Here is a 27,954-nt window from a genome sequence, read left to right as displayed (position 1 = left end):
AGAGGGGGCAGCGAGAAGCCCTGCGTGTAAATAAATATATTGTTTGTTTATTTTAGAACAGGGTACTCCCCACCCCTGTGATTTATTTATTGTACAAAGGATGGCGAATAGCCGAGTGTGTTGTTATTGTTGATTTGAATGGTTGTTGTGTTATTTAAAAATACGATGTTTTCTTTGTTATTGTTTGGTTTTGATGTGGTCTGGCAGATTCAATGGTAGCAGCTCCTATTTGCCAGACATCTCTTGAGAATGTGGTTGGTGCCGTTTATTGTTGTTTAAGTGTTTGTAATTACTTTGTTAAATTCACCAATATAAAAGCCTGCAGCTCTCTGCGTTCTAGGAGTGGAGTGTTTTAGAGCAAGGAAGAGTGAGCAGAGAGAATCTGAAAGTAAACTAAATGTAGGAACAGTGAAGGTGGTTGCCCAGCCTGACCTATATTGTTTAATGTTCGTTATTTTGTTTTGTTTGAATATTTATTATCGCTCCGTGAGCAGTGTTTTTTGTTAAAATAGTTTTATTTATTTTTGTTTAATAAAAAACTGAACAACTGAACTTTCACCCGAGCGCCTGCCTGTTTGTGGCTTCGTTTCCCTGGTCTGACGTCACCACTCAGCCATACCTGTCACAGAAGCCTATTAGAGTCTAGAGTTTTTGCAGGAACCTCTTCGAGATTGTGATACAAAATAAAAAGTGGAAAAAAAAAGCCAGAAACAAAACTTGCTTATATAATGCTTTTGTTTACCAACAGTAGATACATTTACATACATAGCTTTTGAGTTACATTTATTAAATATTAAAAGCCATACACGAATGCAAGGAAGAGAGTTTGAAGTGATCAAGACAGATAAATAACGGCTGCCTAGAAGCCTATTCAGAAGTAAGCTATGAGACACAATTCTAGGAGCACAACGTTTCATTTCACATATTTTTGCTCTGATTTATATACACATTGTAAATTCCCAGGAGTACAAATTATTGAAGAGCTGATTATGATCTAGCTTTATTTTATATATGTAAATGTATTTTAGAAATATTCAGTTGTAATACTGTACTGTGTATTAATCTTTAGTGGACAGTTGCAATGTATTTCTTAGTGCAGTTTGTTGTATATGTTAGAGATTACATATTATTAAAATGTAGGTAATTATAAAGCAAGTATCCCTTTAAGAACATAGGCCTTTATAATATAGTTCTGATAAACGCCTGTCCTTTTGAAATCGCCTGACTACACTGTTTTCCATATTGAATTTTCCATTTATGCTTTGGCCGGGAGCCCCTGGAATTCTGCCCCTTCTAGGTATTCTTTGAAGCATATACCAGTGCTTACAAACTGGTTTATAAGGTAAAGCTGAGGGACAGTGATGTTGGTTTGAAATGTTAATTGGCAATTACTGCATCTTTTCCCAGTGAGCCACTAGCGTGATCGACCAAACTGCCCTTCCCAAAAGATCACGGGTTAATTAAGACCGTTAAAAAATTCAAGATGTCTTTCCTTATCAGTGAAAACCCAATTTTTTATTTATATATATATATATATATATATATATATATATATATATATATTATATATATATATATATATATATATATATATATATATATATATATATATATATATATATAGTAGTCGCCAGTAGATTTTTACCCCCAATTTGGAATTGCCAAATGTATGTATTGATCCTGGTCCACCACTGCAACCCCCACACCAACTTCGCAAAAGGGCGTTTGACACATGCATCGTCCGAAACGTGCCCTGCCAAGCTGTCTTTTATTGCACGGCAGGTCCACAACGAAGCCATCAGACCTATAGTGCCGGACGACAATACTGATCTGAATTGCTCCACAGCTGAACCGCAGGCACCCTGCCGGCCACAGAAGTCACTGGTGCATGGTGAACCAAGGATTACCCGGCCAACCTGAGCCCTCCCTACCCGGGCGGCGCTTGACCAATTGCGCGCCGCCCCCTGGGAACTCCCGGTCATGGTCAGCAAGTGACATAGCCTGGATATGAACCAGTGATCTCCACGCGGAGCGCCTTTACTGGGTGTGCCACTCGGGAGCCCCCCAATTTAGTACTTTTGCATGAGCCCCTTTGATAGTGCTTCACGCTGTAAGGGTCACATGTATGAGCAGATTTATGGTTTCTGTTTTGCTCACACTGTAGGTCTGCATCTAGAATATTTCTACAATACAGTTCTCCCATCAGGAAACAACACGTCAGGGATTCAGTTTTAGACAGACATCAAATCACTCTGTCTGTCTGAGAGAGAACTTGAAAATTCCAGAAACCCTTGGCTGTATGAATGAATGGACTTTCGATTTGTCTTTTTTGTTCTTTAAGAAATTAGAAAATTGTTGTTGAAATTAGAAAGTGCACAGGCTACAGTTGTTTACAGCAATTTAGCAATTAATATCATGCATAACTTTTAGCTTATTTAATATAATTGTTCTACCCCTATACGTGCTCAGAATGGTATTCAAAGTACACTTTTCAGTTAGATTACGTTGTATTTTATGGTCCTAACCCAGTCTTTTTAAGGTAGGGTCAAGCTTTAAGGCTGAATACAAAGTGCTAATTCTGTGCAATATTCATCTCTCCCCTTTACATGATTAACAATTGGGTTTATTCTCATTGTTCAGCCTTTCATAAATCTTTGGTATACTGCTTTATTTACTGTTATTTAATAATAACCAACAGTATTCAAAAGATACATGGCACCCAAGGGTAAACTGTACTGGTAAATAGCTCTTTGAATACCACCCTTGTTGTATAATACAGAAATTAACTGTACCAACTTTCTGTCTAAGTGTATTCTTTTTCTAATAGTACTGGATCTGATGCTGGCACAAGCGTTAGAGTTTCAGAAAAACGAGGGAGCACAGGCTTAAATACCGGAGGTTCTATGTTATGTTGGATGACTTTCTGTTCCCCATAGTAGATGATCTGGATGCGGGGGAAGCATGTGTATACATAGTTATTTAACTGGTCTTTCAGCTTGTTCTGGTCAATACGAATGTAGGTGAGCAGGTTCGGCTTGGCGTAATCAATTGAGGGACACATCAATGAAACATTCAAATCTGTAAAAAACAAAAAGAAAAATGTCTTTCAGAGTGGCTGACAAAACAAACAATACGATATGGGTCACAAAAGGTCGGGCATTGTGTCCTCGGCTCACCGCGCACCAGCGACCACTGTGGTTTAATCGGGCGCCTGCAGGCTTGCCTGTAAGCTGCCCAGGGCTGCGTTGTCCTCCAACACTGCAGCTCTGGGTGGCTGCATGGTGAGTCAGCAGTGTGTAAAGAAGCGGGCGGCTGATGGCACATGCTTCGGAGGACAGCATGTGAACGTCTTTGCCCCTCCCGAGTCAGCGCAGGGGTGGTAGCGGTGAGCTGAGCCTAAAAATAATTGTACATTACTAAACTAAAAAAAAATAAAAATGACTTTTTTATGACATTTTACATTTTTTATCTTATTATTTATTGCTGAAGAAGACTGGCATAATCTGGTGGCTGTATAAGACTTAGTAAAGGGCAGACAGGTGCGATTGCCAAGCGCTGGTTTGTGCAAATGAGGAATGAGCTGCATAATAAATGAAGATTTCTGTTCAATATAAATTCTTTAGGGAATTAAGAAACTAAAATTGTTGTGATCAATATTTAATGTACAATGACATGTCAAATGTTTTTGAGGAAATCACATGATAAAATATTTAAAACAAAGAGAACATACCAACAAATTCATTGTGGTTGAGGTACAGATGCTCCAGGGATCTTGGAATGAAGAAAGCTTTGGTTAGTTTGTTGAAGCCCAGGTTTAGTTCCATCAGACTAGATAGGTTGAAGACTTTGTAGGGAACCTCTTGCAGTTTGTTATAGGATAATCTTAGGGCCATGAGATTTGGCGTTTTCTTAAAATATTCCACTGGGATTGAAGATATAAAATTGTTCTCCAGGGACAACTGCATGAGGGACGCTGGGAGATCTGTAGGCATGGATTTCAGTTTATTGTTGCACAAGTTAATTTGCATCAGGCTTTTCATTCTCAAAAGGATTTTCCCCTTAAATGCAGAGTCTGTGAGTTTGTTATTGCAGAGGTCAAGCATCGTTAGGTTGAGCAGATTTTGTAGGGCATCTGCTGACAGCTTAGAAATCTGATTGAAACCGACAGAGAGTCTTTGAAGGGTGCTGGGCAAAGGCGCTGGAACAGTTTCCAAATTGTTGTGCTCTAAGTGAAGTTTGAGAAGGTTCTTCATCTTTACAAACACATCTCGGTCGACAGCAGAGGACTTTATTTTGTTGTGGCTCAGATTGATTTCTGTGAGAGAGGTTGCATTGAAAAAGGAACTTTCACGCACAGCTTCGATGCTGTTGAACTGAAGGTAGAGGTGACGGATGTGATGCGGGACATTGGGGATGATCTTCAGATTCCTGTTGTCACAGTGCATTGCAAAAGGATAGGAAGGCGGACAAAAGCACTGGCTGGCACACTCATAGGAATATTGAACATACTGACCATAATATAAGCCTGAATCAACCGAATAGGAAAAAGTGGGCAGTTTTACTAAAGGGGGCTCTGTATCTGGGTCTAAATAAAAATCTTGAGATAAGACATTTACCTCAAAGAGAAGGACTAAAATTGATATTTGAGTTAGAATTCCCATAGTTATTACCTTGAAATGACCTGTTGAGGAGAAAAAAAGGAACATATTTAGGCCCCTACATACAGCAGGATACATGAAATTGATGAAATGTGAATTCATGGAAATCATTGCTTGGTTAAAATCATTTGTACTCTAATTAGTGTCAAGCACCATCAAATGGCTATTTGATACTCAATGTTAATAATATATATATATATATATATATATATATATATATATATATATATAATATATATATATATATATATATATATATATATATACTTATATATATATAAATATTTACCAAAGTTAATTATTTAAAAAATGACATTTGCATTGATGTTGTTTACTGATAACTATAAGGAAGTTTGGAAAGAAGTAGCTTCATATTTCACAGAGACTGAACTTATTCCAGATAATCACAGGTTAAAGGATATCACACAGCATGATCTTGTAGTCATGTGGCTTTGCACCTACACAATATCACAGTTCTGTTTGTTTTGTCACGAAACCAGCTCCACCTCAAATCAGACCAACTATTGCAGTTGATTTGTGCTATGCTAAACTCTGCGCTTCAGAAACCTTTCAGTATTTTTACTGCATAGCTATAAATGTCATAGGTTATGTTAAAAGCCATTGATTGGCTACTGACATATTAATAATATTGTTTCTGCTTTTGATATTTAAAGGTATCGATATGATTAAATATTGAACTTTTAGTTCAATAGTTGCATGTGACGGGTGTTCAGCGCTGAGAAATTACACCAGCTGAGGCCTACTGTCTGCTGTATGTGTTCTCTGTTCTTGTTCCTGTTTTTAAATTGATATTTAAATAAACTCTTGAGATTGATTTTAAGAAGACTAATTAATTATTTTTAAGAAGAAATCGAACCACCTTACAATAGATAACTGTCTACAGCTTTGTACTTGGCATTGGTCCTTAACGGCATTCTCTGAGAGCACTCCAACTCTCTATCTAACTTCAGAAGGCTTTTTTCTGTTTGTAATGGTGGAGCCAAGTTTTTTTTTTTTTTAATCTTACCAAGTCAGCAGAAAGGCTGCTAAGAGTTTATTTAATTGGATCAAGTTTCTCTTGTGGATTTTTGTCTTTTTGGTTGCATGCCATTGTACTTCATATTTAAAAGCCATAGTTTATTGCACCACTTAATGAATCAAAGTGCTTTTGGAAAAAAAGTTTTTTAGAATGAGCTCAGTCACTGGTAAGGAGTAACACATGTATAGTTTTAGCAAATAGTAATTTCCAATGCTTGTATAAAGTATTATACTTTATTATGCTTGTATAAAGTATTATATTATTTTGTCCCTTCTCATATAATATCCAAAAATGAATGAAAAACTATTTCACAGTAAATAACATTAGCAATACAACCCTACCCCCCAAAAACAAACAAACAAAAAAAAAACATATGTGTCTGTCAAATGCAATATGCTGCATTTGCTGTCTTTTCATGTTCATGAACAAGTATTAAAGCCTCATCCAGATGCTTCTGAGCAGCACCAGAATTGATTCTGCTGTGATGTCATCATGCAAAGACATAATTGCAGGCAGTTGAATATGAACCCATTCAGTTATGTTTTCATGGCATTGTACACTGGTATGCTGTGTGCATTAAGTGTAGGGTGGCAGAACTTTTGCTGACAGATGTTGACTGTTAATGACTAGATAAAAAACTACAATAGAATTAGTTTTTTGCTGCTAAATTGTTTATGATTCTTGCTTATATTTTAAGATGACAATGGTATCCCTAAAAAAAGTATTGGCTGAGTATTTCACCTTTTATAGGCGCAAACCTGTCCATTGATTTCCTTTTAAGGAAAGAAATTCGCTGTCCCCTCAATGACAGCGCTGTTTAGATCAATTGAATCAACCCCAATACCTCTTCCTATCTTTTTAAAATGTATAAAAAAAGTTCAGCCATTGTTTTTAAACTCAAAAGTTTACCATTTTTCTCCACATCGTTACAAAATAGGCAAGTGATATTTTGACGTACCCTCTACTATATATATATATATATATATATATATATATATATATTATTACTAAATAATGACTCACTAATAGTTTAGTTTGTGTTTCATTGTTAAACTCCCATTATATGCACATGGAAAACTATACTGCCCCGCAAAAATTTAAGGTAACAGCCATTCACTTTTTATATTTTTAATTATGTCTTACCAAAGTTTGGAATTATTTTCTCAGTTTTTAATTGAGCATTAAATGCAATGCTCATTTAAAGAAAGTAATTATATATGACAGAATAGTCTCCTTCTTATTTGTATTTTTGGTTTGAAATGCCAATATTAAAATGTAGGACGAGTATGACGAACGGTGTACATGTTTCCTTGAAATAAATCGCAATGTCATACCTGAACAATGTTTGTCTCTCTTTGTCTGGGTGAAGGGCACCCAAAGCCTTTTAAATTGAAGCCAGGTCCTCAATAATGCGGCTGATTCGTGCTTCAGTGGCAGATGCAAGACAGTGTTCTCTTCCTCTGGCTTATCGCAGTCTTGTGCACACTGATGCTAAATGGCTTTGAGGTAGATTAAAAACTGACAGTCTTCTCTTCATCATGCAAATTATCCTGGAAGCAAATAGAGCCATGTGCTCAGTGACCTCAGTGAAGCCTTGTGGTTTCTGCTTTTATTTCTCTTCCTTTTTTGTGTGTGTGTGGTGGGGGGGTTAGGTGCAGAAGGAATTTCCTTGAAGACAAAACATAAGGAATTGATACATATTTAAATGGAAAAATATGTGCTTTGTGATTAGGTCTTTTTGTCTGGATCATGGCTTCTTTCAGTTGGGTATATTGTGCATAAAGCTCTTTGAATTTTGAGAGTAGTTTGTGGTTGCTAGAACTCGCTCTGACTGATAAGCAATGTTTATATGAGTTAATAAGAAAATATCTTTATCTTTCTTATGATTTGAATTGTTAAACACATGTGAAGTGCCAGTTATGGATAAGCTCAAATATACATATACTTTTACCTTTATTATTCAGCTTTAATGCTTTGGACTAGACAAGCATTAAAGAAAACAAACACTGAATTGACAACAAAACTGACAGAAGGCACCTTTGACCATTGTTCCATAGTCCAATTTCTGTGTTCTTGTGCATATTTGAGCCTTTTTAGTCCTGATTGATTCCAAGAGTGACCTTCGTACTATGCCTTCTGCCAGTTCTGTTGTCAATTCAGTGTTTGTCGTCTTTTTATTCCTTAAGGATATTATCTTCAAGTATTGCTCACCCTTGTTAGACAGCTTTTTGGGTCTTCCAGTCCTGATTTTGTCAATTACAGATGATGTTTCTCTCTACTTGTTGATTATGCTTCGGGTGCCACACAAAATCAAGTAATGCAAGCTATTTCACACAATGTTTTTTTTCCTCTTTATGCAAGTCAAGTTTGTTTATAATAGTAGAAAACACTAGTGGAGGCTTTGAGTAAATTGTTGATGCTCATAATGCATCAGAGTAGAAAAATGCAACATGTCTAAGACTTTTGCACAGCAGTATATAAAAAAAAAAAAAATCTCCTGGAGATGTTAACAATGATTTCTTCTTTTTGAGTTTTAAATAAAAATGTCTCCATTAGAATAATAATAACAATAATAAACATTCTTATGCAAAGACAACTGTTACATTGCATAGCTATGAATAAATTATAAAAAATGTAATTATTATGTTTGTTTTTTCTAAAAGGATTGACAAGATCAAAAGTATGGAAAATTCTGCAAAATGCAAAGTTTGCAGATTGTATCCATATGTTTGTTAAGCACATATTGCAGAATTTGTGATTAAATAGCGTACCGGTTTTCTAAAGTGTGGTGCCAGCAGCTCTCGAGAGCAGCCTTCCACATGGTGGGCAGTTGACTGTAGCACTTGTGACCAGAACGTCATTGCAATGTTGACACTGCAGTACAATGTTACCAAAAATTGTTTGAAGCTTTGCGGTCTTGCTGGTTTTGCTGTAAGATAAAAAACTAAAATAAAATACCGAATCTGTAAATAATTGAATGCCAGTTTGTTTACGGTATGTTTTACATTCCTCTCTCTGTTTGTTTGACTTGTTATTGAACATGCTGTAGAGTTTACGACAGTACTTACTGTTGCAAGTATATAATAAAGGTAATCCACATGCTGCATTACCCCTTCTGAACCGATACAGCTATACCTTCAAAGAACATGGATCATGTACCCAAATCAATAGAGAAACAGAAACTCAGGTCTTCTCTAATTGTTTTGTTCTATTTCATGATCTAACCAAAACTAACTCTTTCAAGAAGAACTTTCTTCGCCAGTTCTACCTTTCCCCTAAAAGAATCTTAAACTTGGTAAAGCCAGAGCTGACTATTTTTTTTTTCTCATTTTACTACTACAGTATTTAAATATTCATATCTTATCTAATAAAACACTGACATTTAGCTGCAGTTTAAAAAAAATAAAAATAAATGTCAGACTTGACTGCCTGCAAATGTTTTCTCAAAATGGATCTGCAAAACATACCAATGGCCCTGACCTAATATCTTGTCTTTTGGGTTACTCCAGAAACTGTACATCTGTTGGTGTCTGTACTGCATATATTCTGAAGAAACACTGACATGCAGCCACAGTGTGCCGCAGGAATGTTGTTTTAGTTAAACACCATGAGCTTTAAAAGTAGCCAAACTTTGTTTCTATATCAGAGTATTAAAAAAAACAAAAACAAAAAAAAAAACACAGGATCTGACCTTTGAACTACCATGTGACCATAACAATCTGCATGCCCGTTGTTGAAGAGGTATTATGGTTCCGAAATAATTTAATGGGGAGATGTTGCATTTTTCAGAGGTGTGCCATGTTTTAAACTATGCATCAACCCTGTAAAGTTGCCACTTGGACATCTGCATATTCCTATAGTTTAAGGAAGAAAACCTTTATCTGACTCGCCCAGTCCTGGCTGTTTCTCAGTTCCTTCATCCACTGTTACACTCATCTCATCTTTTGAAGTGTGAGCATTATGTGTCGGTGTTGGAGTGCACGGAGGACTAATTCTAGATTTGTATACAATCAACAGCATTTATCCTCCATTTTCCAGGTGATCTAATTAGTTGTAGCCTGCAGTGCCCCTTTAGCACACCAAATGTTGATAAGTGAGTAAACATTCTCTTTTTCATTGCTTCCTAAATTGTAATGCTTAATTCTGTCTGTGGCTTTGTTATTCAAAACAAAAAAATATATGGTTTCAGCAAAACATATCGGGTTTCAGCAACATTTTAATCAGGATAAACAAGACTCCAGACTTGTGAATTATTATTAAATTATGAGTTTTAAGAATTGACATTAAATATGTAATGTGCTAATTGCAGAGGGGTGGCCAATCAGTGTTTTAATTCTGCAAAAAAAACAATTAATCAGTTAATTATAAATGGGGTCTGTTCAGTTGATTTAAATGTTATATGGATTGCTCTTTTTATAAAGGTTGTGAAATTGCTGTGGAAAAGAACATTATTCTACCAATTCTCTTATTATTCCACTTGTATTTTGTAGGCCCCAGTGTTTTATCTTTGATTTTTAAATTTGCACACCTGAGCCAACAGAGTAAATGAGGGGTGGAAGCACAATCATGTCTGTAGAGTGGGACAGCTAGAAACACAAACACACTTGTAAAGCTGAGAAATAATTCATCCAACTGGATAGATTTTTCTCTCTTTTTTTTTTTTGGAGTGGGGTCTTTATTGTGTATGTAGTATTAACATTGTCTAGATTTGCTTGCCAGAAGAAAAATAATAGTAATTGAAGGGTTGTTAACTTTTAAATTATTATTAACTTTATTTCATTTGTTAGGTTAAAAATGTAAATATCTATAGTAAGAGCAATACGCATAATTGCATTGAGATTTGCTTGCTATTGTTAAGTGAGCTTTTTGTTCAAAGATAATATCATATTTTTGCAACTACTTCTCAAAAATTTCTAATACGAGTAGACGGATTTCTGATCGTTTTTTGGCAAGAAACTTGTTTTTTTATTAAGATGTATTTTTAATAACAATTTCTGCTATTGCTGTACTACTGTGTCTTGGATTTGAAAGCAGGAGACACATTTTAGGGACTTTTGGTTAATTTTGTGTCTTGCATGACGGTATGTTTTTACAATGGGGAGTGCCACCTTGGTGTTTGGCTGATGCAGAACTGTTGCACTTAGCCCTCCTGTATTGTGCAATTTTCCCACGCCACGCTGTTCTGAAGCATGTCAAATACAACATAAACACAATCATGGTCTGTGTATTTTTTTTTATATATTTTTTTTTCCGTGTTTGCATTGGAAGACGATAGCGTTGGCACCAATACTTATAATATAAACATCATTTATAAATAAATACTTTGAGGTGAATGCATAAAAAAAGATTAAAAAAAAATGTATTGTTTGAAAGCCTGACTTTTACCCAACAAGATTCAGTTTCTTCTGGTTCGGTCTAGTATTCATGTATAATGACTAGCATAATGCATTTTAGGGTGTGTGTGAGATAGATACATGCATATTAGTTTTCATTGTCTGCATGCCAACAAGAGATTACGATTTGAAATGACCCTGTTGTTGTCATTTAGATAAACAGAATAATATTTTATATAAAACATCAACTTTTTGTGCAGTTCCAGGTGCTTTTAGCTGTGGGAGGAAAATGCATTAAACCTGTTGTGAGTTTGAAAGAGACATCAGTTGTGATACGTGGCAGAAGGAGTTCAGGCCAACCTGCAGATTTTTTCCATATGTTTCCTGTTAGCAGACTCCCTCTCCAAATTGAAGGTCTGTCCAGTATCTGATTCTGAGAATAAAAATTTTGAACTTAGAAAAAAAAACAAAAAAAACAAGCGCTAACATGTTATGATAAGAGATCAGAGTCAAAACCTAATAATAATTTTTCTAACTGTTTTTATTTGCTGTTCAAGTTGTATTCAGATAGCAACAAAATAACAGCATTTCATCTGCAAAGATACACTTCTCATGCTGTTAGCTGTTGAGGTTGCTTAAAAATATAGACAGACCAGGATAGATAGTGTCTTCTATTTTTTTGGTAAATTCACTGAGAATCTCAATATGCAAAAATTAACACTTTACAGACTTCAAGGTTTTTATGTTATTTTAATAGAAAAAAAAGTGTAATGTCCAATTTGTGTTTTTCATTGTCAGTGACAACCATAGGGGTCTGTACCTTGTATGTTTCTTTTGCTGGTCAGCATATTAAAAGTTTTTTTTTTTTTTTTTTTTTTTTTTTCATTAAGAGATGTTTCAAAGAGAACATTTCATGTGTTATCAGTATGTTAAAGTAGCATCTAACTTTTTTTGACTACTTCAATGCCAATTGAAGTACAGTAAATCTTTAGGAAAATCAAAGCTTTTTCTTTTTGTGGAACTATATCGCCATCTGCTGATCAGAATCAAAACATTTAAAAATTACACGAATTACAATTCTATTTGGAATGGCTTAGAATCATATAACAACAGCATTTATTGGGGGGCGGGCAATAGAAATTAATAATGTTGAGTTTGAGCTCAGAACTTACCTTAGAATACACACTAAGTTAGACAACAAAAATGCATACAAGAGCAATCTTTATAAACAGCTGGTGTGGTTCAATGCCTTTTTCAGCTTGAAAAGGTTTGTAATTTAACATCTCTCTACAATAAGGGAGCCAAAGGGGATCATAAAAGACATTATTAATATTTATGCATGCAACAGAAAAGGTTTACTAGAAGACATGTATTAATATGCATGCATGCAAAGGAAAAGCTTTAAAGACATGACTTGGCTACATACAGTTGGAAGTATCAGAAGAGTGGTGCAGTGATAGCAACTCCTGCCAACTCAAGTTTGTCTTTTAAAACCAAGCACTTCATTGTTCCAAAGTATAAATGCTTTAGATAAGAAAAATCTAATTCTGGAACATCACAGTTATGCTTGTTGATTTGAAAGTTCCTGCTTTGTATTTTCAGACGTTCTTGCTGGGTATTGCTTGAAATATGAAAAGCAGGTATCATCAGACAGGTTGTTTGTCTTTTAAGATAATTCCTTGAGAAATGTTCAAGTCAGTAAAGATACAATAGCATGACTACTGATATACGTCTTGGCCATGTTTTTGCAATCAAAAGAAGGGTGGATTTCTTTTAGACAAACGTAGTGCCTTTTCCAGTGTACTAAAGTATGGTACTACAATGCCACACTGAAGAAGGCACTATCCAAAAAGTTTGTCTACTTCATTTTTTACCTGATTGAGTGTTTTGAAGTCATGGTGGATTTCTTTTAAAACCCAGACCATTCAGATAAAAAGTACACATTTCTACACTGCAGGTAAGGCTTTACAATGTCTGTTGAATTTATACTGTAGACATTCAAGTAATTATTTTAGTTTATATTAGAATTTCGTAAACAGGCTTGTTTGACTGCTAAACCTTTAGACTATCATTCAGGGTTTCACTTCCTCTTCCTGGAATTCCCCAGCTGGACGCCCATGCGGATGGAGACGCAGCGAAAGGCTGCTGGCAGTACATCCCAGTATTTCACAGGGTTGTTAAAGAGGCTGATGCCAGAATAGGGGGACTTTTTCACATGGCCCCCTGTTGGGCAGAAATCGTTCACACCCACACCAGAAATATTGTTAGAGTGGAGGTAAACAACCTGAGAGAGAGAGAGAGAGAGAGAGAGAGAGAGAGAGATGTCATTCAGTATTCATTTTATTTGGATTTGCAAATTGGTGCTAGCCTTTGATAACAGTATGCTGAAAGAAACACACCAAAAATATTGTAAATAGTGGAATTATTTAGTTTTGTTATGGTAGCATTGGGTCAGAAAACATCATTGTGGTTCCAGGGCAACATAAATACGGGGTTTCGTTTGTTTAAGAACAGGGTGTACTATTGTGACGGCTCCAAAGAAACTAGGTTAGGCTACGTTTTTATTGCTTGCTGAAATTTCGAAGAGACAGTGGCCTTTCCCTTTTGCTTGTCTCTTCGACTCCCTTCATCTTTCCGCATCTTTCTGTAGTCACTCTCTCTCTCTCTCTCTCTCTCTCTCTCTCTCTCTCTCTCTCTCTCTCTCTCTCTCTCTCTCTCTTCCTCCCTCCCAGATCATTTTTCCTTTTCAGATTTCCAGCATGAAATAAAATCCCAGCATTGTTGATATACTTACCTGTAGGTATTTCAGGGATGCTAAACCAGCAGGAACTTTTTTGAGTTTGTTGTTATCCAGGTGAAGTTCTCTTATATTAGGGATATAGGCTAGGCTTCCATTTTCAACAGATTTGATCTGGTTATGTCCAAGTCCAAGTCTGTAGCATTCATTGTATAAAGAATAAGGGTCTTATTAAAAACAACTGCGAATCGTTATTGAAACTTACAATTATTTAAACAGTGTTTCATTTGTGATAACTTCTTTATTCCATATAGCAGTTGGCATTTTATATATAGTGCTCGGGCTATTAGTACTGTAAATATGAAACGATAGAACAGGAATTTTCAAAACTAAAATGAACAACGGACCTCAGCATTGAACAAACATCACTGTTATTTACCTCTGAAGATCTTTGTATCTTATAAAATCTTCAAGTTCCACTTTTCCAATCTTATTGTAATCCAGGTGAAGCTCATGAAGGGAGGAAGGCAAATCTAAAGGAAACCAATAGATGCAATGGCTTAAAAGTCATCTGCTGTGAATTGATCCCCACTTAAACATCAATTTCTTAATTAAGGCTTAATGCGTAACTACCATCCTGTAATGTATTCCATTATAAGTTTATCGATCTGAAAAACATAAATCTATGAAATGTATTAGTTCTGTATACATCATTTGTTGTCTTTACCTTTAGGAACAGCAGTTAGCCTTGTCTCTGCGATCCTCATAAAAAGCGAAGACATGCCATCAAAAGCTCCTAGTTCGATCCCGCTGTTTTCAAGTGGATTTGCACTCATCTCTGAACAGTTTGAGATGAGGAAGGGGGGGTTACATTAAATATAGTTGGAGCAAGAACTGAAAATAAATTGTAATAACACATCTCTGTACTATAATACCATCTGCTGGTTTTAAATGTCATTACTGTGCATATAATTTGTATCTGACTTTATATCAAATAGTAAGTCTGTGCTAACTGACTGTTAATTGCTGCCAAACTTAAACAAAGCTTCTTGGGACAATCATGAAGGGCTCCTCTGAGGAGAGTGATACCTGGCATTGGTTTGGATCTACAGAGTTAGTGTCTGAGAAGTTGTCAATTTCTAGACATTTAACCTTTGAACTTTCATTACCCTTCATGTATTTGTTGAGTACATTTAGTGTCATGCAGTCTTTCTTTGACATGCAATGATAACGTCACAGAAACACCTTTTTATGTGAGAAGCCTGCAGCATGAAAAACATGTCTGGTTGAAATGTAGATGCTACAAATGGATGTGGTGGAATACAGTGTGTATAAACTTTCCATGATGAACAATAATCTTTATGAATTTCTTTGTGTTTTTTTTTTTTAATAGTTACCACTCTACCTTGAAAGCAGAAGTAAATAAATTAATGAATGGATAAAAAAGACAAATACATAAATAAATCTGAACTTTTCACCCACTACCTGCAGTTCCCTAATTTAAGTGAGGAACAGATATCTATACATTCAGAAGATGGGGAGCAAAAGAAAATAACAACTTAAAAAAGACATACCAAGAACATGCAAGGACTTCATTCCTTTGAAGGCTTCCTTTTGGACTTTGCTGATCTTGTTATCGTGGAGTCTCAATTCCAGTACAGTTTTAGGCAGGTTGGCAGGAATTTGTGTCAGCAGGTTATGGGAGATGTAAAGCAGCTGTAGCTTATTCAAATGACGGAAAGCCTTTGGGTGGATCTTTGATATCTTGTTGTTGATCAAAAATAATGCCTAGATATTGAGAAAGTATAGGAGAACATTTTTTAAAAAATATTGAATGTCATGTTTTACCAAAATTAGGATGTTGTTGTGTTTAATGTAGCCCTGGTTGCACAGCATATGTTTATATATATATATATATATATATAATATATATAATATATATATATATATATATATATATATTATATAATATATATATATATAATATATATTACTTTATTTCAGTATAGTTTACAGTGCTTGTCTTCGGTGGTTTCCATGACAATATGTAGATGAAAGAAATAAAGAAAAAGCTTGATGTAACAAAGGACTGAGGTAAAGATTAGAGATGTAATACAGACACCTTGAAATACACACAGAGGCTGTAGGACATTTAGAAACAACGCCCACATCTGTTTAAAAAGTGTTCACCTTTCTTTAAAAACTATTCCCTAATTGGCAGGTTTGAAAGAATAGTTTCCTCTCTACCACATACCATGGTACTCCATTAGAGGGAACTGTAGTCTGACTTGGTGGTAGACACTGTTCCTAGAAAATACAGTGTAGAAATCTGCCTTAAGAAAAAAAAAAAAAGCTCTTGGTGTCTGCCTGCTTTGCTGTTTTATTTATTTTTTGCACCTGATCACCAGGCTTAGGATTACGGCTATTCTGATACCACTTATCAAACACAATGTGCATAGTTATTTATTTATTGTATAAAAAACATTTTACCAGCAGACCTCTATGACATGAAAATCAAGATCCGATTACCCAATTTTCAGATATGGAGGGCTACGTGGAATTTCTAATTCAATAATAAATTATTAATGTTCTTTGTAAACTACAATGTTTGTTTTGTTTTCCTAAATATGGAATTTCTGCAGTAATCATCAGAGATTTATGCATTCAGTTTCAGACTTTCTAAAATGTTTATTTTAAGTGTTCTGTGAAGCATGTGAGTTTGGGTTATACTCCTTGTCCTTTTAAGTTAGGGCAGCGCTGACCAAGAACATCCCTGCGAAATGAAAATCTGGAAGCTCTCTAGTGTTAAAACAATACCAGCCCAGCCCTCCAGCCCATCCTCACTGCCAGTATAACTGGCTTAAGACAGGCCAGCCAAAGTTACAACATACTGAAGTACAAACACAATTTGCAGATTTGTGTCACACACCCACACACTCTCAACCTAAGTTTAGTATTACCAACATACTGAATACCTGCAGTGCATCAACCCAGAATGCAAAGCTACTTATGAGACGTTTTGTAATATTTTTTCTTATTTAAAATAAATAAAAGCAAAAACCATGAGTGGCATGACAAGTGTGCAGAGTCACTGTGAGTATGCTGCCTGTCAAATCGTCTCTAAGGACTAACGTCCTTCCTGCAAAACTAATGAAATCCCAGTTACACAGACTTGGGTATAAAGTATTCAATCAGAAAATACGTTCTTACTATTTGACCTGCTTAATCTCCCTGTGTTGTGGTGCCAGTACACTGCATTAGTGAAATGGTCAAAATATATCAAGTTAAAGAAAAACTGGATACTTTAAACAAAGTGCTGAAACTAGATACCAGCTACTGTGATGTAGAAAGTACTAGATACTGTGAAGGTAATTAATACACTTGTTTTTTGTTTTTTTTGTTTGAACGGACAGGTATTGAACATGACTAAGAGTTTTTCTGAATTTGCTGTACCTGTTGAAAGTTTTATCGATGTTATTGAAGGATTGTTTTTGCTTTTTGGCATGTGCAAATGCTACAGCTGCTCTTGAGTACTGCAGTCTGTTCATGACTTCCTAACCAGATGGATATCTGGCATAGCTGCTATTCAAATGGCTATGGTGTTGTTGCTGGTTTCTCTATTAAAGGTTATCCAGCAAAACAAAACAACAAAAACACATTTTAAGCAGATGAAGTAAAAACAAACAAACAAACAAAAACAACAATTATTTAAATATGGGTGTGCAGATAACAAATGGTAATTGCCACATTTGGCCGCAGGTGGCCTGTAGTGTATGCAAAGATCCCATTCTAAGGTACATAGTGTACACACAGTGGCCCTGTGTGCTGTGTTTAATTCCATTACATACATTTCATTTATAAAAGTCATAATTGGGCTGCTGGGTGAACAGTCTCTTAACATCGTGCTATCTTAACAGCAAGCGAACTGAACATAAAGGCAATTAAAAAAAAAAAAAAAAAGGATTTGTCAACAAAAAAATATGAATGGAAACATTTTACCAGATGAAATGCAGTTTAACAACCTCGCTGTGATTTCGGTTGTACAGATTATTTAAATTCAGAAACCAGGAGGTTGAGCTTGCGGTAATAAAGTGTTACTAGTCGATGATGGATGAAGGAATAGTACTGATTTGAAAGATTATTTGGAACCGTGAAAAATGGGTCTTACATAGAGATTTTTCATCCCCTTGAAATCATTCTCCTTGATTTCAGTTATTTTGTTGTTTTGAAGGTCAATCATTAAAGAATCTGCAGGGATGTCTTTTGGCACTGATGTCAAACCTGTTGATTTAAAAAGGAGAGGAAGTTAGGTGTGGATGCACAGTTAGGTGTGGATGCACAGGTTAAGAAAAGAAATATGGAAAGTTGCACTACCAGCCATCGAATAAAAGATGTTTTACCAGTTATGTAAAATGTGAATTTAGAATCACATTGCAATATTACAGTGCATTACAATTTGCCTGGGTTCTTGCAATACCCTGCTACAGAAGAGTGAGTTGCTGTGCCATGTTCCTAATGTAAGTAAAGCAGACACATGGCAAATTACATTTAATGGAGAAAAGGGTAAGGTACTGCATGCAGGAAATACAAATGTGCATTATAAATATCATATGGGGGATACTGAAATTGAAGAGGGAATCTATGAAAAAAACCTAGGAGTTTTTGTTGACTTAGAAATTTCTTCATCTAGACAATGTGGGGAAGCTATAAAAAAAGGCCAACAAGATGATCGGATATATTGTGAGAAGTGTTGAATTTAAATCAAGGGAAGTAATGTTAAATCTGTACAATGCATTAGTAAGACCTCATATTGTGTTCAGTTCTGGTCACCTCGCTACAAAAAGGATATTGCTGCTCTAGAAAGAGTGCAAAGAAGAGCGACCAGAATTATTCTGGGTTTAAAAGGCATGTCATATACGGACAGGCTAAAAGAATTGAATGTATTCAGTCTTGAACAAAGAAGACTACGCAGCAACCTAATGCAAGAATTCAAAATTCTAAAAGGTATTGACAATGGGATTTTTTCGAGCTTGAAAAGAAACCAGGACCAGGGGTCACAAATGTAGATTAGACAAAGGGGCATTCAGAACAGAAAATACTAGGCAATTTGTTACACAGAGAATCGTGAGGGTCTGGAACCAACTCCCCAGCAATGCTGTTGAAGCTGACACCCTGGGATCCTTCAAGAAGCTGCTTGATGAGATTCTGGGAGCAATAAGCTACTAATGACCAAATGAGCAAGATGGGCCAAATGGCCTCCTCTTGTTTGTAAACTTTCTTATGTACTTTCTTAGATTCAATGACATGAAATGTAACTTGACCTGAGCTGTGCAAAAATATTGTAGCATTGTTCTCCACAGAAAGATGGATGGATACATAGATCAATGGAAAAGGAAGACCTGCCCAAAAGCTGTGATAATTAGGGCTACCTAGCTGGAGCTATGCTCACCTGCATCTACAATGCAAACCCCCCCATCACCTGCTCCCTAATTCCACCAGTGATAATTAATACCCCCCAAAATATGTGGGGGTCAGTTTGAATGATAACTTCATCTGTTTTAAGTCCTTGTCTTGGTCCCTATCCAACAGCCTGCAACATATATATGCTGAATATAGTCCCTGAAGTAAATAGGAACTGTTCTTTATTGCTGGTTAAGGGGACCAAACTATCCAGACCAGTTAGCTCTAGTAAATTGTTCACCAGTTCTTTTGGACTAATCAGACCTTCCAATTTTGAGATTCCAATTTTCCTAGATTTTGGGATGCACAAATGTGTTTCTTAATACCTCAAGGAGCTTAACTACACTATACGTGTTTCTCAGAGTAAAACCTGCCTGCTGTACATCACAATAATGGATCTGGGGGTGCTGTAAGGATATGAATACCAGCTGGTTAATGTGCAAGGGCATTGTTGTGCTGATTATTCAGTCTGACTGAAAACAAATTGCAGATTGAACCAATTACAGGCCCATCTAATTTTCATACCATAAGTCACCATATGACTGTATTCAAAATAAGTTAATTAATGATTACACACATGCAATTGCAGTAATTTTTCCCCAGGCTGCTTATAAAACTATAATTTAGTTTTCCCTCTCGCTTTAAAGTTTCCAAAAACTGGTCGCTGTTGGATCCAAGTAATACCCCAAATGCATGTAGAAATCACTTTGAAATATGATGTTGTCAGCTTTTAGTGTTTATTAGTAGACTTTGATTTACTAGTATATTTTACCCAGAAAAATTTGTTGAGTACATAGTTTCTAGGTAAAGGGTTTATAGCTAATGAGGTACTTCCATACAATAGTGATAATTTGTGGTGCACTTCCGTTTACTGAAGATCTCTCATGAGCAGTTTTGAAACAAGCGTGTATCATAGCAAACCTAGCAAGTGTTTTTATTTAAAAAAAAAAAAAAAAAAAAAAAAAATGCTATCTGGTATCATTGTAGGTTATGGAAAGATCTCAGTTTCCATGCCTTTTTTCAGTTAGTCTGTTACACTTGCACTTGCTTGGGCATTTCACCTCAGCAGTGTGTTTGGGATCAAATGTTGGTTTGAGTGCAATGGGAGTGTCATACAGAGTGTTTATGCATGAATGGCCCAGTGTCAAATCTGCAATAAGTTCCCCTCTGTACAGTATACAGACAGCGTGAATTCTAAAGTATCACTTTTGTCGTGCAAGAAAATTCTTACTGTGTGCACATACTTTCAGGGTATACTGCCACATGCTTTTGCTTTTCAAATTTAACATTTTCAGTTTGTGCAGGTCTTGAAAATAAAGGTGCTCCATTATACCATGACACAATGGTACGACCCCTTGGAGGAATTGGCATAGCTAGACGATACAGTAATGCACATACAGGATTACTGTACTGGAAAGGCTGTGTACTTCCACATGCTATTTTAAGTGTTTTAGAGTCCATTAGAAATAAAAACGTTAATTACAAAGAAGATTCATGTTCATGTACACATTTCTTGCCGTCCCTTTGTGGACTCAACTTTGCAATCACATCCATCTCCATATTACTGCTGCATACGCCAATGAGCACGTAGTGTGTTGCCAGCTGCCATGCCTTTTAAATGCAAAAGGGTGTCTGCACTTAAGTAGCAGTATTCAAATTACAGCTGAGAAGATGTCTATATAAAAGGCTCAAGGCTACCAGAAAATGGAAGAGTAAGATAAGGTAGGTGGCACTGCTGTAGGAACTATTTAATTGCATGATGTTTGGCAGCCAACTGCACATCTGGCTGCTGATCAGGAGGGATGCAGCAGAGTCGAAGTGACAGAAACACACGCTACTGCTGCTTATTCTATCTTAGCAATGGTCCTTGTGTAGCAAAGCCTTTGATATTAATGCTGAGACTTGTATCTATATAGTCCACTCCTTTTGTGGAAGTTATTTTGACCATAATCACATTGTTATTGTTAGTGCCATTGCAAATGACTGGAATAAAACAAACACAGTGCTTCTCTATACCTAGGTAAAGGGTTTTATTTATTGTTTAATTGTACTTGTGCTTTTGTAATGTATGTGATTTGAATTGTATTACTTTTTGAGTAACTAGATTGTTAACAGTCTTTTCAAACATTTTTTTTTTCTTTCCCTACATCAAGCTGTTCTGTTTGAAAGCAAAAAAAAAAAAGGAAACATTTTAGCAAACTAATTTTATCTTACCAGTAATGGGGGGGAAAAAAAGATGTTTTCTTACCAAGATCAGAGCACTGGACTACTTTCATTGTGCAATGACACCCAAATGGGCAGGTGGGAAAAGATGGAGGTGTTGATCTCGCTCTCCTGGTTGGGAATATAGAGTTGTTATTGTCATCATCATCATCATCCCCGGCGTCCTGAAGCATGATCTCATTGGTCTTCATGAAATCCATGATTCTAATTGGCGTGTAGGGCTTTGCAGAGCACAGAGCCAGGATGGACAGCAGCACAAGTTCCTTCATGATGCTGATGTGGAGAAGGGAGTTCTTTTAAACGGCTGAAAAACTAAGCACAAAGAACAAAAACATGTCTGACCCCTCCCTTGAGTTTTTACAGACGTTACGAAGAAGGAGAAAAAGGTTAACGCTAATAATGCTCCCCCCCCAGGATATTATCTTGAGTTGGCTTCAAAGCAAATGAAAGCTGGTTATTTTGTTACAACATGCGTGCCTGGGTGACACAGTAGGATTGGTTTGGAAATCTTGTTGCAGCAGCTACAGAACAGCAAGTTTTCTGTCTGGACTTTTTAAACCCAGGATCACTAAAATAACTATTTTAGTGCTTAAATATACATCCAGCCTGTCATGCTCTCTATGTAGTTACATTTCTGTTTATGTTGTAGTTTGTCTGTATGAAACATAACCATCCAGCAGCTGTATACAATAATTGGAATAAGATCCTTATACAGTAAGGGAGATGTACGATTCAGGAGCAAGAGCTGGCAGATATGTGAACTGTAGCCACTTTCATATTTTGTTAAAATCCCTTCCAAAGGATTACATATGTGCCTTACAGTATGTGTAGGACAACCCTGTCATAACAGAAGGAATCATGTTGTTAGTTAGGCTGGCCTTGATTGAGAAAATGATACTTTTAGTAAAACCAGAAAACTGGTTTTAATTATGACTTTAAAAAGAATCTTTAAAAAACAAAATATTATTATTATTATTATTATTATTATTATTATTTATTATTATTATTATTATTATTATTAAAATAGATGTCAGGTAATTTTCTTCCGTTAAAATTAATAAATAACATATCTGAGTCCTGTACCTTGGTTTGAGCCAAGAATTAGATATTCAGATATATTACTTACACTGATAACAAATGTTTATATTTTATTTTTAGGTGATGCTTAAAGTGATTTTAATATTAAAACTTCTTAAAGATCAATGTGTAACATGTCTAGATAGTTCAGTTGCTGAAACAAACAGATGTAAATGCAATGCATAATGTAACATAAAACATGACCAGCAATATAATGCAGAATATTGAATACAATTTAATAATAGCTCACACTGTACATTATTGAAAGTGTATAGAAATTCAATTTTCAGTACAAGGTACAAAATGTTCCAAGCAATCATTTTAATCCTATAAAAGAAATAATAAAAGCAGCATACCTTCAAAAAGTCTGATTTTTTTAAACCCTGATTTCTCTTGTAGTTCAAATATCTAAAGGAGGGTCCACATTAAACTTTTATAATACATCCCATGTGGATTTATTTACAAAAATAAAGTCCCAGTATGAAAGTAAGAGCTCCTCCTGGCACAGAGGGTAGTGCCTAAATAATGTGCTCTCACAGATCATCACATTTTAGTATTGAAGACAGATATTGAAAACGCATTGTTAGCAGTCATATGTTTTTCATCAGTGCTTGAACCGTTGCCAAGACTGTTAGGTTATAGCCTGGACGTTTCCTACTAGGGCTCTACAGGGTCTGAAGCCTAAGCCACTGTGAGAAAAGGTGGCTTCCTGCCACTCTAAATATTCTACCTGGAAGTAAACAACACTTTTTGAAGAGCAACTGTTTCTTACTGTTTGATCTTTTAAAACATGACAAGTGCCAGATCTAGAAATAGACAGAGGTGGTTTTACTGTGAATTTAATAAGACACACTTGAGCTTGTTACCTTCACACTGTGGCTAATCAGGTTCATATTACAACCTGGAACGGGGGAAACTGCTATGCAATAGGACTCTTACTTCCATCCCTTGATAAACTTTTTAAAATAGTTGTGAATTTTGTTTGATGTGTATTTCAAATAAGCTCTGACAGAATGGTAAAATCATTAAACTCAAAAGAGAGAGAGAGAGAGAGAGAGATTCTATTTAATACTGCACAATGATTAATTGCTTGCAGTGGTGATTATAGCTAAGGCATATTACCTTCAAATGTTATATTAAATGACCATGTTTTTGTCCTATGCTAATGTAAGTTTATATATTTTAATACAAAATTTTGTAACGCACAAATTGGTTCTCCTGACCCCCTCCCCAAAGTACAGGCGGTGTCTATGAAATTTACAGTACATGCTCACTAGGAAGAATGATCACATTAATCTGAACTGTATGAGCCCTGCTGTTCATACTTTTGATATAAATCTTGACCTGGGAAACACTGAATGAGCCCAAGACTAGCCATTGATAATGAAAAACGTTTCAAGTATTGCCATCTCTATTTTAACGCCTGGAGATGTACCAATACCTATGCACTACACACGTCAACCAAAAGTAACTCAATAAAAAGCATTTCTTGTATATTTTGTGCTTTTCTGCCAGAATGTGTATTATTTTCTTTGTCATACTTGGATCATGCAGTTTGTTTTAGAGCCTACATTGCTCCAGTGCTGCTCTTGAGGTTTAGTTATTAAAGCGGAAAAATTGCTTTTGATCTCTGGAAGCAACCTCATAACATTGTCTGTCGCTGTTATATTTGAATGATTTATTTAATTTCGTATTGAGTTTCCTCTAGGAGCCGCTCAGATACTGTTACTGATATTTTGTTGAATGGCACTTGATATTTTATTAAATATAGCTGCTATTAAATAGAGGTATGACTGACGCCACTTTAAGTTGACCTAAATTAAGTCCTCCAGGAACTTTTTGTTTTTTGCTTTTACTCTATGCATTATATTACGCCATTAATAATAATAACGTTTACATTGATATATGGTATTCATGTACAGTACTAATGAAGCTAAAGCACTTCCCACAGCTGGCACTGGCTAGTATGTGTGCTGGCGTGACAGAGCAAAGCACAGTAATTGAAGCTGGCAGACTAGTCAGACGGTTGTTTTTGTTCTTGTACATAATTCAGTGGGTTTGTTATTTGCACCAGGACTGAGCTCTCCAGAAGTCAATTCACTTTTAAAAATCTCATCTTCCATTATCAAACGTATGACCCTGTCCTCCAGAGTTTGTTGATTTCATGTTAAGTTTCGGTCTCTTTTCCAATCGCTTTCCTGATTGTGCTTTTACTGTTTTCATACCTTGTTCAGTTCATTTATTTTCTCAGCCCTAGGTGGTGTTGACATTTGAATTTCGACAATGTGAAGCTTGTCCCTGTTCTTGTTGATTTTCAATATTATAAATGAGTCCCTTGTCTCACATCATGTAAAAGAGATTGCTTTGATGTGCTGGCTTCACTTTCTACAGTCTCCTCAGGTCTCTTTTGACTGCCCATTCCAGGTCAGCAACTAGCTCTTTGGTTTATTTATGTTCTCAGTTTAAGTCCCGGAGCAGCAATGTGAACCCTCATGCTACTGCTTTCTTAAATATTGCTCTAAGTGTACTGTAAACCATGGGTCCTGTTCACAGCACTTTTATTCTTAAACTCAAAAACTGATATTTCTAAAACTGCACTAGGTTGCTGATGGCTTGATAACATCAGTGTAGAAAAGTATCAAACAGTAACAGAAATATTATAGTCTGTTTTTCTCTGCATATTTGATTTCAGACAAAAAAAAAAAAAAACGGTATTTATTTAGAATAGCCCATTATTTTTTAGGCTCAGCTCATCGCTGCCACCCCCATGCTGACTCAGGAGCAGCGAAGATAATAAGACTTATACTTGGGCGACAGGAGCTTCACACACTACAGTCGATGTCAGCCAACCACTTCGTGACGTCTGGGTGGTACGTCACTGGAGTCTCGATGTCCCCAGTGACCACAGGGCTACATGGGTTGCTGGGTCTATAACACTATGGTCGACGGTCGGCAGTGGAATAGCCTGGAGTCGACTAGGACACATCCTGCACTCCACGCTGAGCACCTTTACCGGATGCGTCACTTGGGAGCCCCTCATTTTACTTTTAAACATGCCTTTAGTATGTGTCTGGTTGCAAGAAATGATTCACAGGCTACTTCAGCTGTTATGGTGTTCATTGGCTTTAGCTAAAATGAATACAGTTTCTTAATAAGTGGAGAGGCAAGCAGAATCATGGAATAAATGAGTGCATAGAAATTTCCATTTGCTGATCTTAACCAGGTTTTTTGTTTAAATAACATTATTTAATGTCATTAAATTGCCAGTGGTTTACAAATACATTACAAAACAAAAAAGGAATTTGATTTATGGTAAACAGCAAATGTTTAACTGTTTGTGTCAAAAACATCCGGCATTTTGTTATCTAATTAAATTCATGCAAACACCTTCATGTGTACAGTTCTTTGATTGTAAAAAAAGACTTTTAAAACCTGGCTTACTTATATTGATCCCATGCAGCGATTGCACATCTGGATTAAGTCAGTTCAACACATAATCTTGGTTATAAACCGAGTTACTATACCAAGATGTTAAGTTTAACATGAATCAGCTCAACATGCGTTTTAGTACCTAGTGAGCAGGTACTAAAGAAACCGGGCATTCCAAGATTAATTTCTATATTCTCTTTTTAGAATCAATTTTCCAGAGAAAAAAAAAAGTTATACTGTGCATTTTAAGTGACTCCTTTGACACATGAAGTGTCAAACGGGTTTGATATACAATACCGTAATAAAGCAGGTCATACCAGCCTGTTATTCTGAAAATACGTTTTATAGGACAGCAGTTTACAGTCCGTTTAGTGGGTTCTTTTTCTCCCCCAAACAGGAAAATGTGTATTTAGTTGTTTCACACCATGAGTACAAATTAATGAGCAAACCAGTCAAACCATTAATTGTCCTTTAAGTCACACGCTGACACACACCCTCTTATGAAACAACAGTGTTAGTTTTACTTATTCGTTACGTATGTTTCATACTGCGATGTATGCTAACTGTATATAAGCCAGTAATAAGCGCTCCTGGCTATAAGTACTGCTCTGGTGCCCATTCAAAAAGTACATTAGATTTGGCTTGTGTTAAAGATATTGTAGTGTATCTACAGTGTTAAAAACAAGCACTTGATGTTTGCTGGGTTGCCTAGATTATATGTACAATATTGGAATCTGGTTTATATTCTTTTCATAAAACAATACCTCAGTCAGAGCAGCATGTTATTTGTGTAATACTTATTTGGATTGGCAGCAACCCTGTGAATTCTTTATTGAAGCCACTGTTGGTATTTGCAAGCATAACACAAGATATTTCATTGCAAAATACCAGTGACATTACTGCTGCAATCCTCACCTTCCTAACATATTCATTTTTTCCATCTCTCTTTGTGCAACAAATACTGAATTGTGCTGTGTGCATTTCATTTACCATGGCAAAAGCAAGCCCAAGGCTGTACAACATCCTTTATTAAACTTGTCCTGTACAACTGTCCTACTATACATCTAACTACAGTATAGTATATTTACTTTGCAGGCCTGTTAGAGTCCATCCAGAAAAAGGAGAACTAATTGATTGGCCAGTTTTAGTGTTTACCTGCTGCTGCATATTTACCTCTTTTGTAACCCTACATTAACAAGATCGTTTTAGCTGACTCTGTAAAGCATGACTCTGGGTTTTTGGTTTTGCGGGCAGTTGCATGTGACGCTGATGACCTGATGATGAGGTTGACCACTCTTCTTTGGTGAGAATGTGCTAAGCAGTTTCTTTATCGTGTTTAGGCACGGTAAAAGGCTTAGTGAACTCTAGATTAAGTGTAACGCTTTCCATATTTAAAAAACAATTCCCAGCCTATCGGAGAGTGGCTGTTCCCTTGCAATTTACGGTCAAGAGTTGTTGCAATATTTAGGCATGCATTCTACAAGAGTACATTTAAATACTGCTGATGTAGGCGTTAAACTCAAGTGAACACGTCATTGCTGTCAAAATGAAGGTAATTTTAAGTAAACACAGTTTTTGATGCTTAATATACCTGAAAATATACAGTAAATCATATTCCTGATGTGGAAATTATTTCAGCTGCAAAACTCTACGACAAACCGTACATGGATTTATATTACATTATTAAAACAATAAAACAAAGGCAATTTAAAACAGCAGTGCCATAAAAGCACTACTTCAACAGCTTCTTACCAGAGTCTGCAGAGTGCAGGTCATGCTTAATTTAAGATGGCGTAAGTGCCAATATGTACGTCACACTTTTGGCTATTCTTAAAAACCACTTATCCCGTTTTGGTGTGATGAGCATTCCTTACCATAAGTTCTTGAGGGTATCTGGTGGCAGCCTTGGGTCATGGTAATCTGTTCATGCATGAGTTCTGGCAACTTGCCCAAATTAGACTAAACTTTGCATTGGCATCTGATACATTGAAGATTCTA

The 27,954-nt window shown here is 36.0% G+C and overlaps 2 protein-coding genes across 3 annotated transcripts; both read right to left on the bottom strand.

Moving 5' to 3' along the window:
• Window positions 1-1,991: 1,991 nt before the first annotated feature.
• Window positions 1,992-7,274, bottom strand: LOC121328288 (osteomodulin-like). The gene is made up of 3 exons (XM_041272885.1): window positions 7,032-7,274; window positions 3,731-4,681; window positions 1,992-3,078 (listed from the first exon to the last, which is right to left on the bottom strand). The coding sequence occupies exons 2-3, from the start codon at window positions 4,659-4,661 to the stop codon at window positions 2,804-2,806; spliced, it is 1,206 nt and encodes a 401-aa protein (XP_041128819.1). The 5' UTR covers window positions 4,662-4,681; window positions 7,032-7,274; the 3' UTR covers window positions 1,992-2,803.
• Window positions 7,275-11,553: 4,279 nt separating this feature from the next.
• Window positions 11,554-23,074, bottom strand: LOC121328290 (asporin-like). 2 transcript variants are annotated; one of them, XM_041272886.1, is made up of 8 exons: window positions 22,884-23,074; window positions 21,476-21,762; window positions 17,936-18,048; window positions 15,342-15,555; window positions 14,495-14,605; window positions 14,207-14,300; window positions 13,825-13,963; window positions 11,554-13,314 (listed from the first exon to the last, which is right to left on the bottom strand). In XM_041272886.1, exons 2-8 carry the CDS (start codon window positions 21,717-21,719, stop codon window positions 13,111-13,113), a joined length of 1,119 nt encoding a protein of 372 aa, XP_041128820.1. In that variant the 5' UTR covers window positions 21,720-21,762; window positions 22,884-23,074; the 3' UTR covers window positions 11,554-13,110. The 2 variants fall into 2 exon arrangements, with proteins under 2 accessions (XP_041128820.1, XP_041128821.1); XM_041272887.1 differs by having other exon boundaries at window positions 21,476-21,723.
• Between the last annotated feature and the right edge of the window lie 4,880 nt (window positions 23,075-27,954).

The sequence above is a fragment of the Polyodon spathula genome, chromosome 16 (assembly GCF_017654505.1).
Source record: "Polyodon spathula isolate WHYD16114869_AA chromosome 16, ASM1765450v1, whole genome shotgun sequence".
Classification (NCBI taxonomy): Eukaryota; Metazoa; Chordata; class Actinopteri; order Acipenseriformes; family Polyodontidae; genus Polyodon; species Polyodon spathula.
Note: the sequence above shows the minus strand (reverse complement) of the source record. Positions and strands in the feature narration are given on the sequence as shown.

Coding starts and splice junctions, on each gene's coding strand:
- LOC121328288 (XM_041272885.1), bottom strand. CDS start 4,661: ATGGGAATTCTAACTCAAATATCAATTTTAGTCCTTCTCTTTGAGGTA. Junction 3,079..3,730: donor CAACCACAATGAATTTGTTG/GTATGTTCTCTT, acceptor TGTTTTTTACAG/ATTTGAATGTTTCATTGATG.
- LOC121328290 (XM_041272886.1), bottom strand. CDS start 21,719: ATGAAGGAACTTGTGCTGCTGTCCATCCTGGCTCTGTGCTCTGCAAAG. Junction 14,606..15,341: donor GAAGTCCTTGCATGTTCTTG/GTATGTCTTTTT, acceptor CAAACTGTTCAG/AGATGAGTGCAAATCCACTT. Junction 14,301..14,494: donor GCTAACTGCTGTTCCTAAAG/GTAAAGACAACA, acceptor GGTTTCCTTTAG/ATTTGCCTTCCTCCCTTCAT.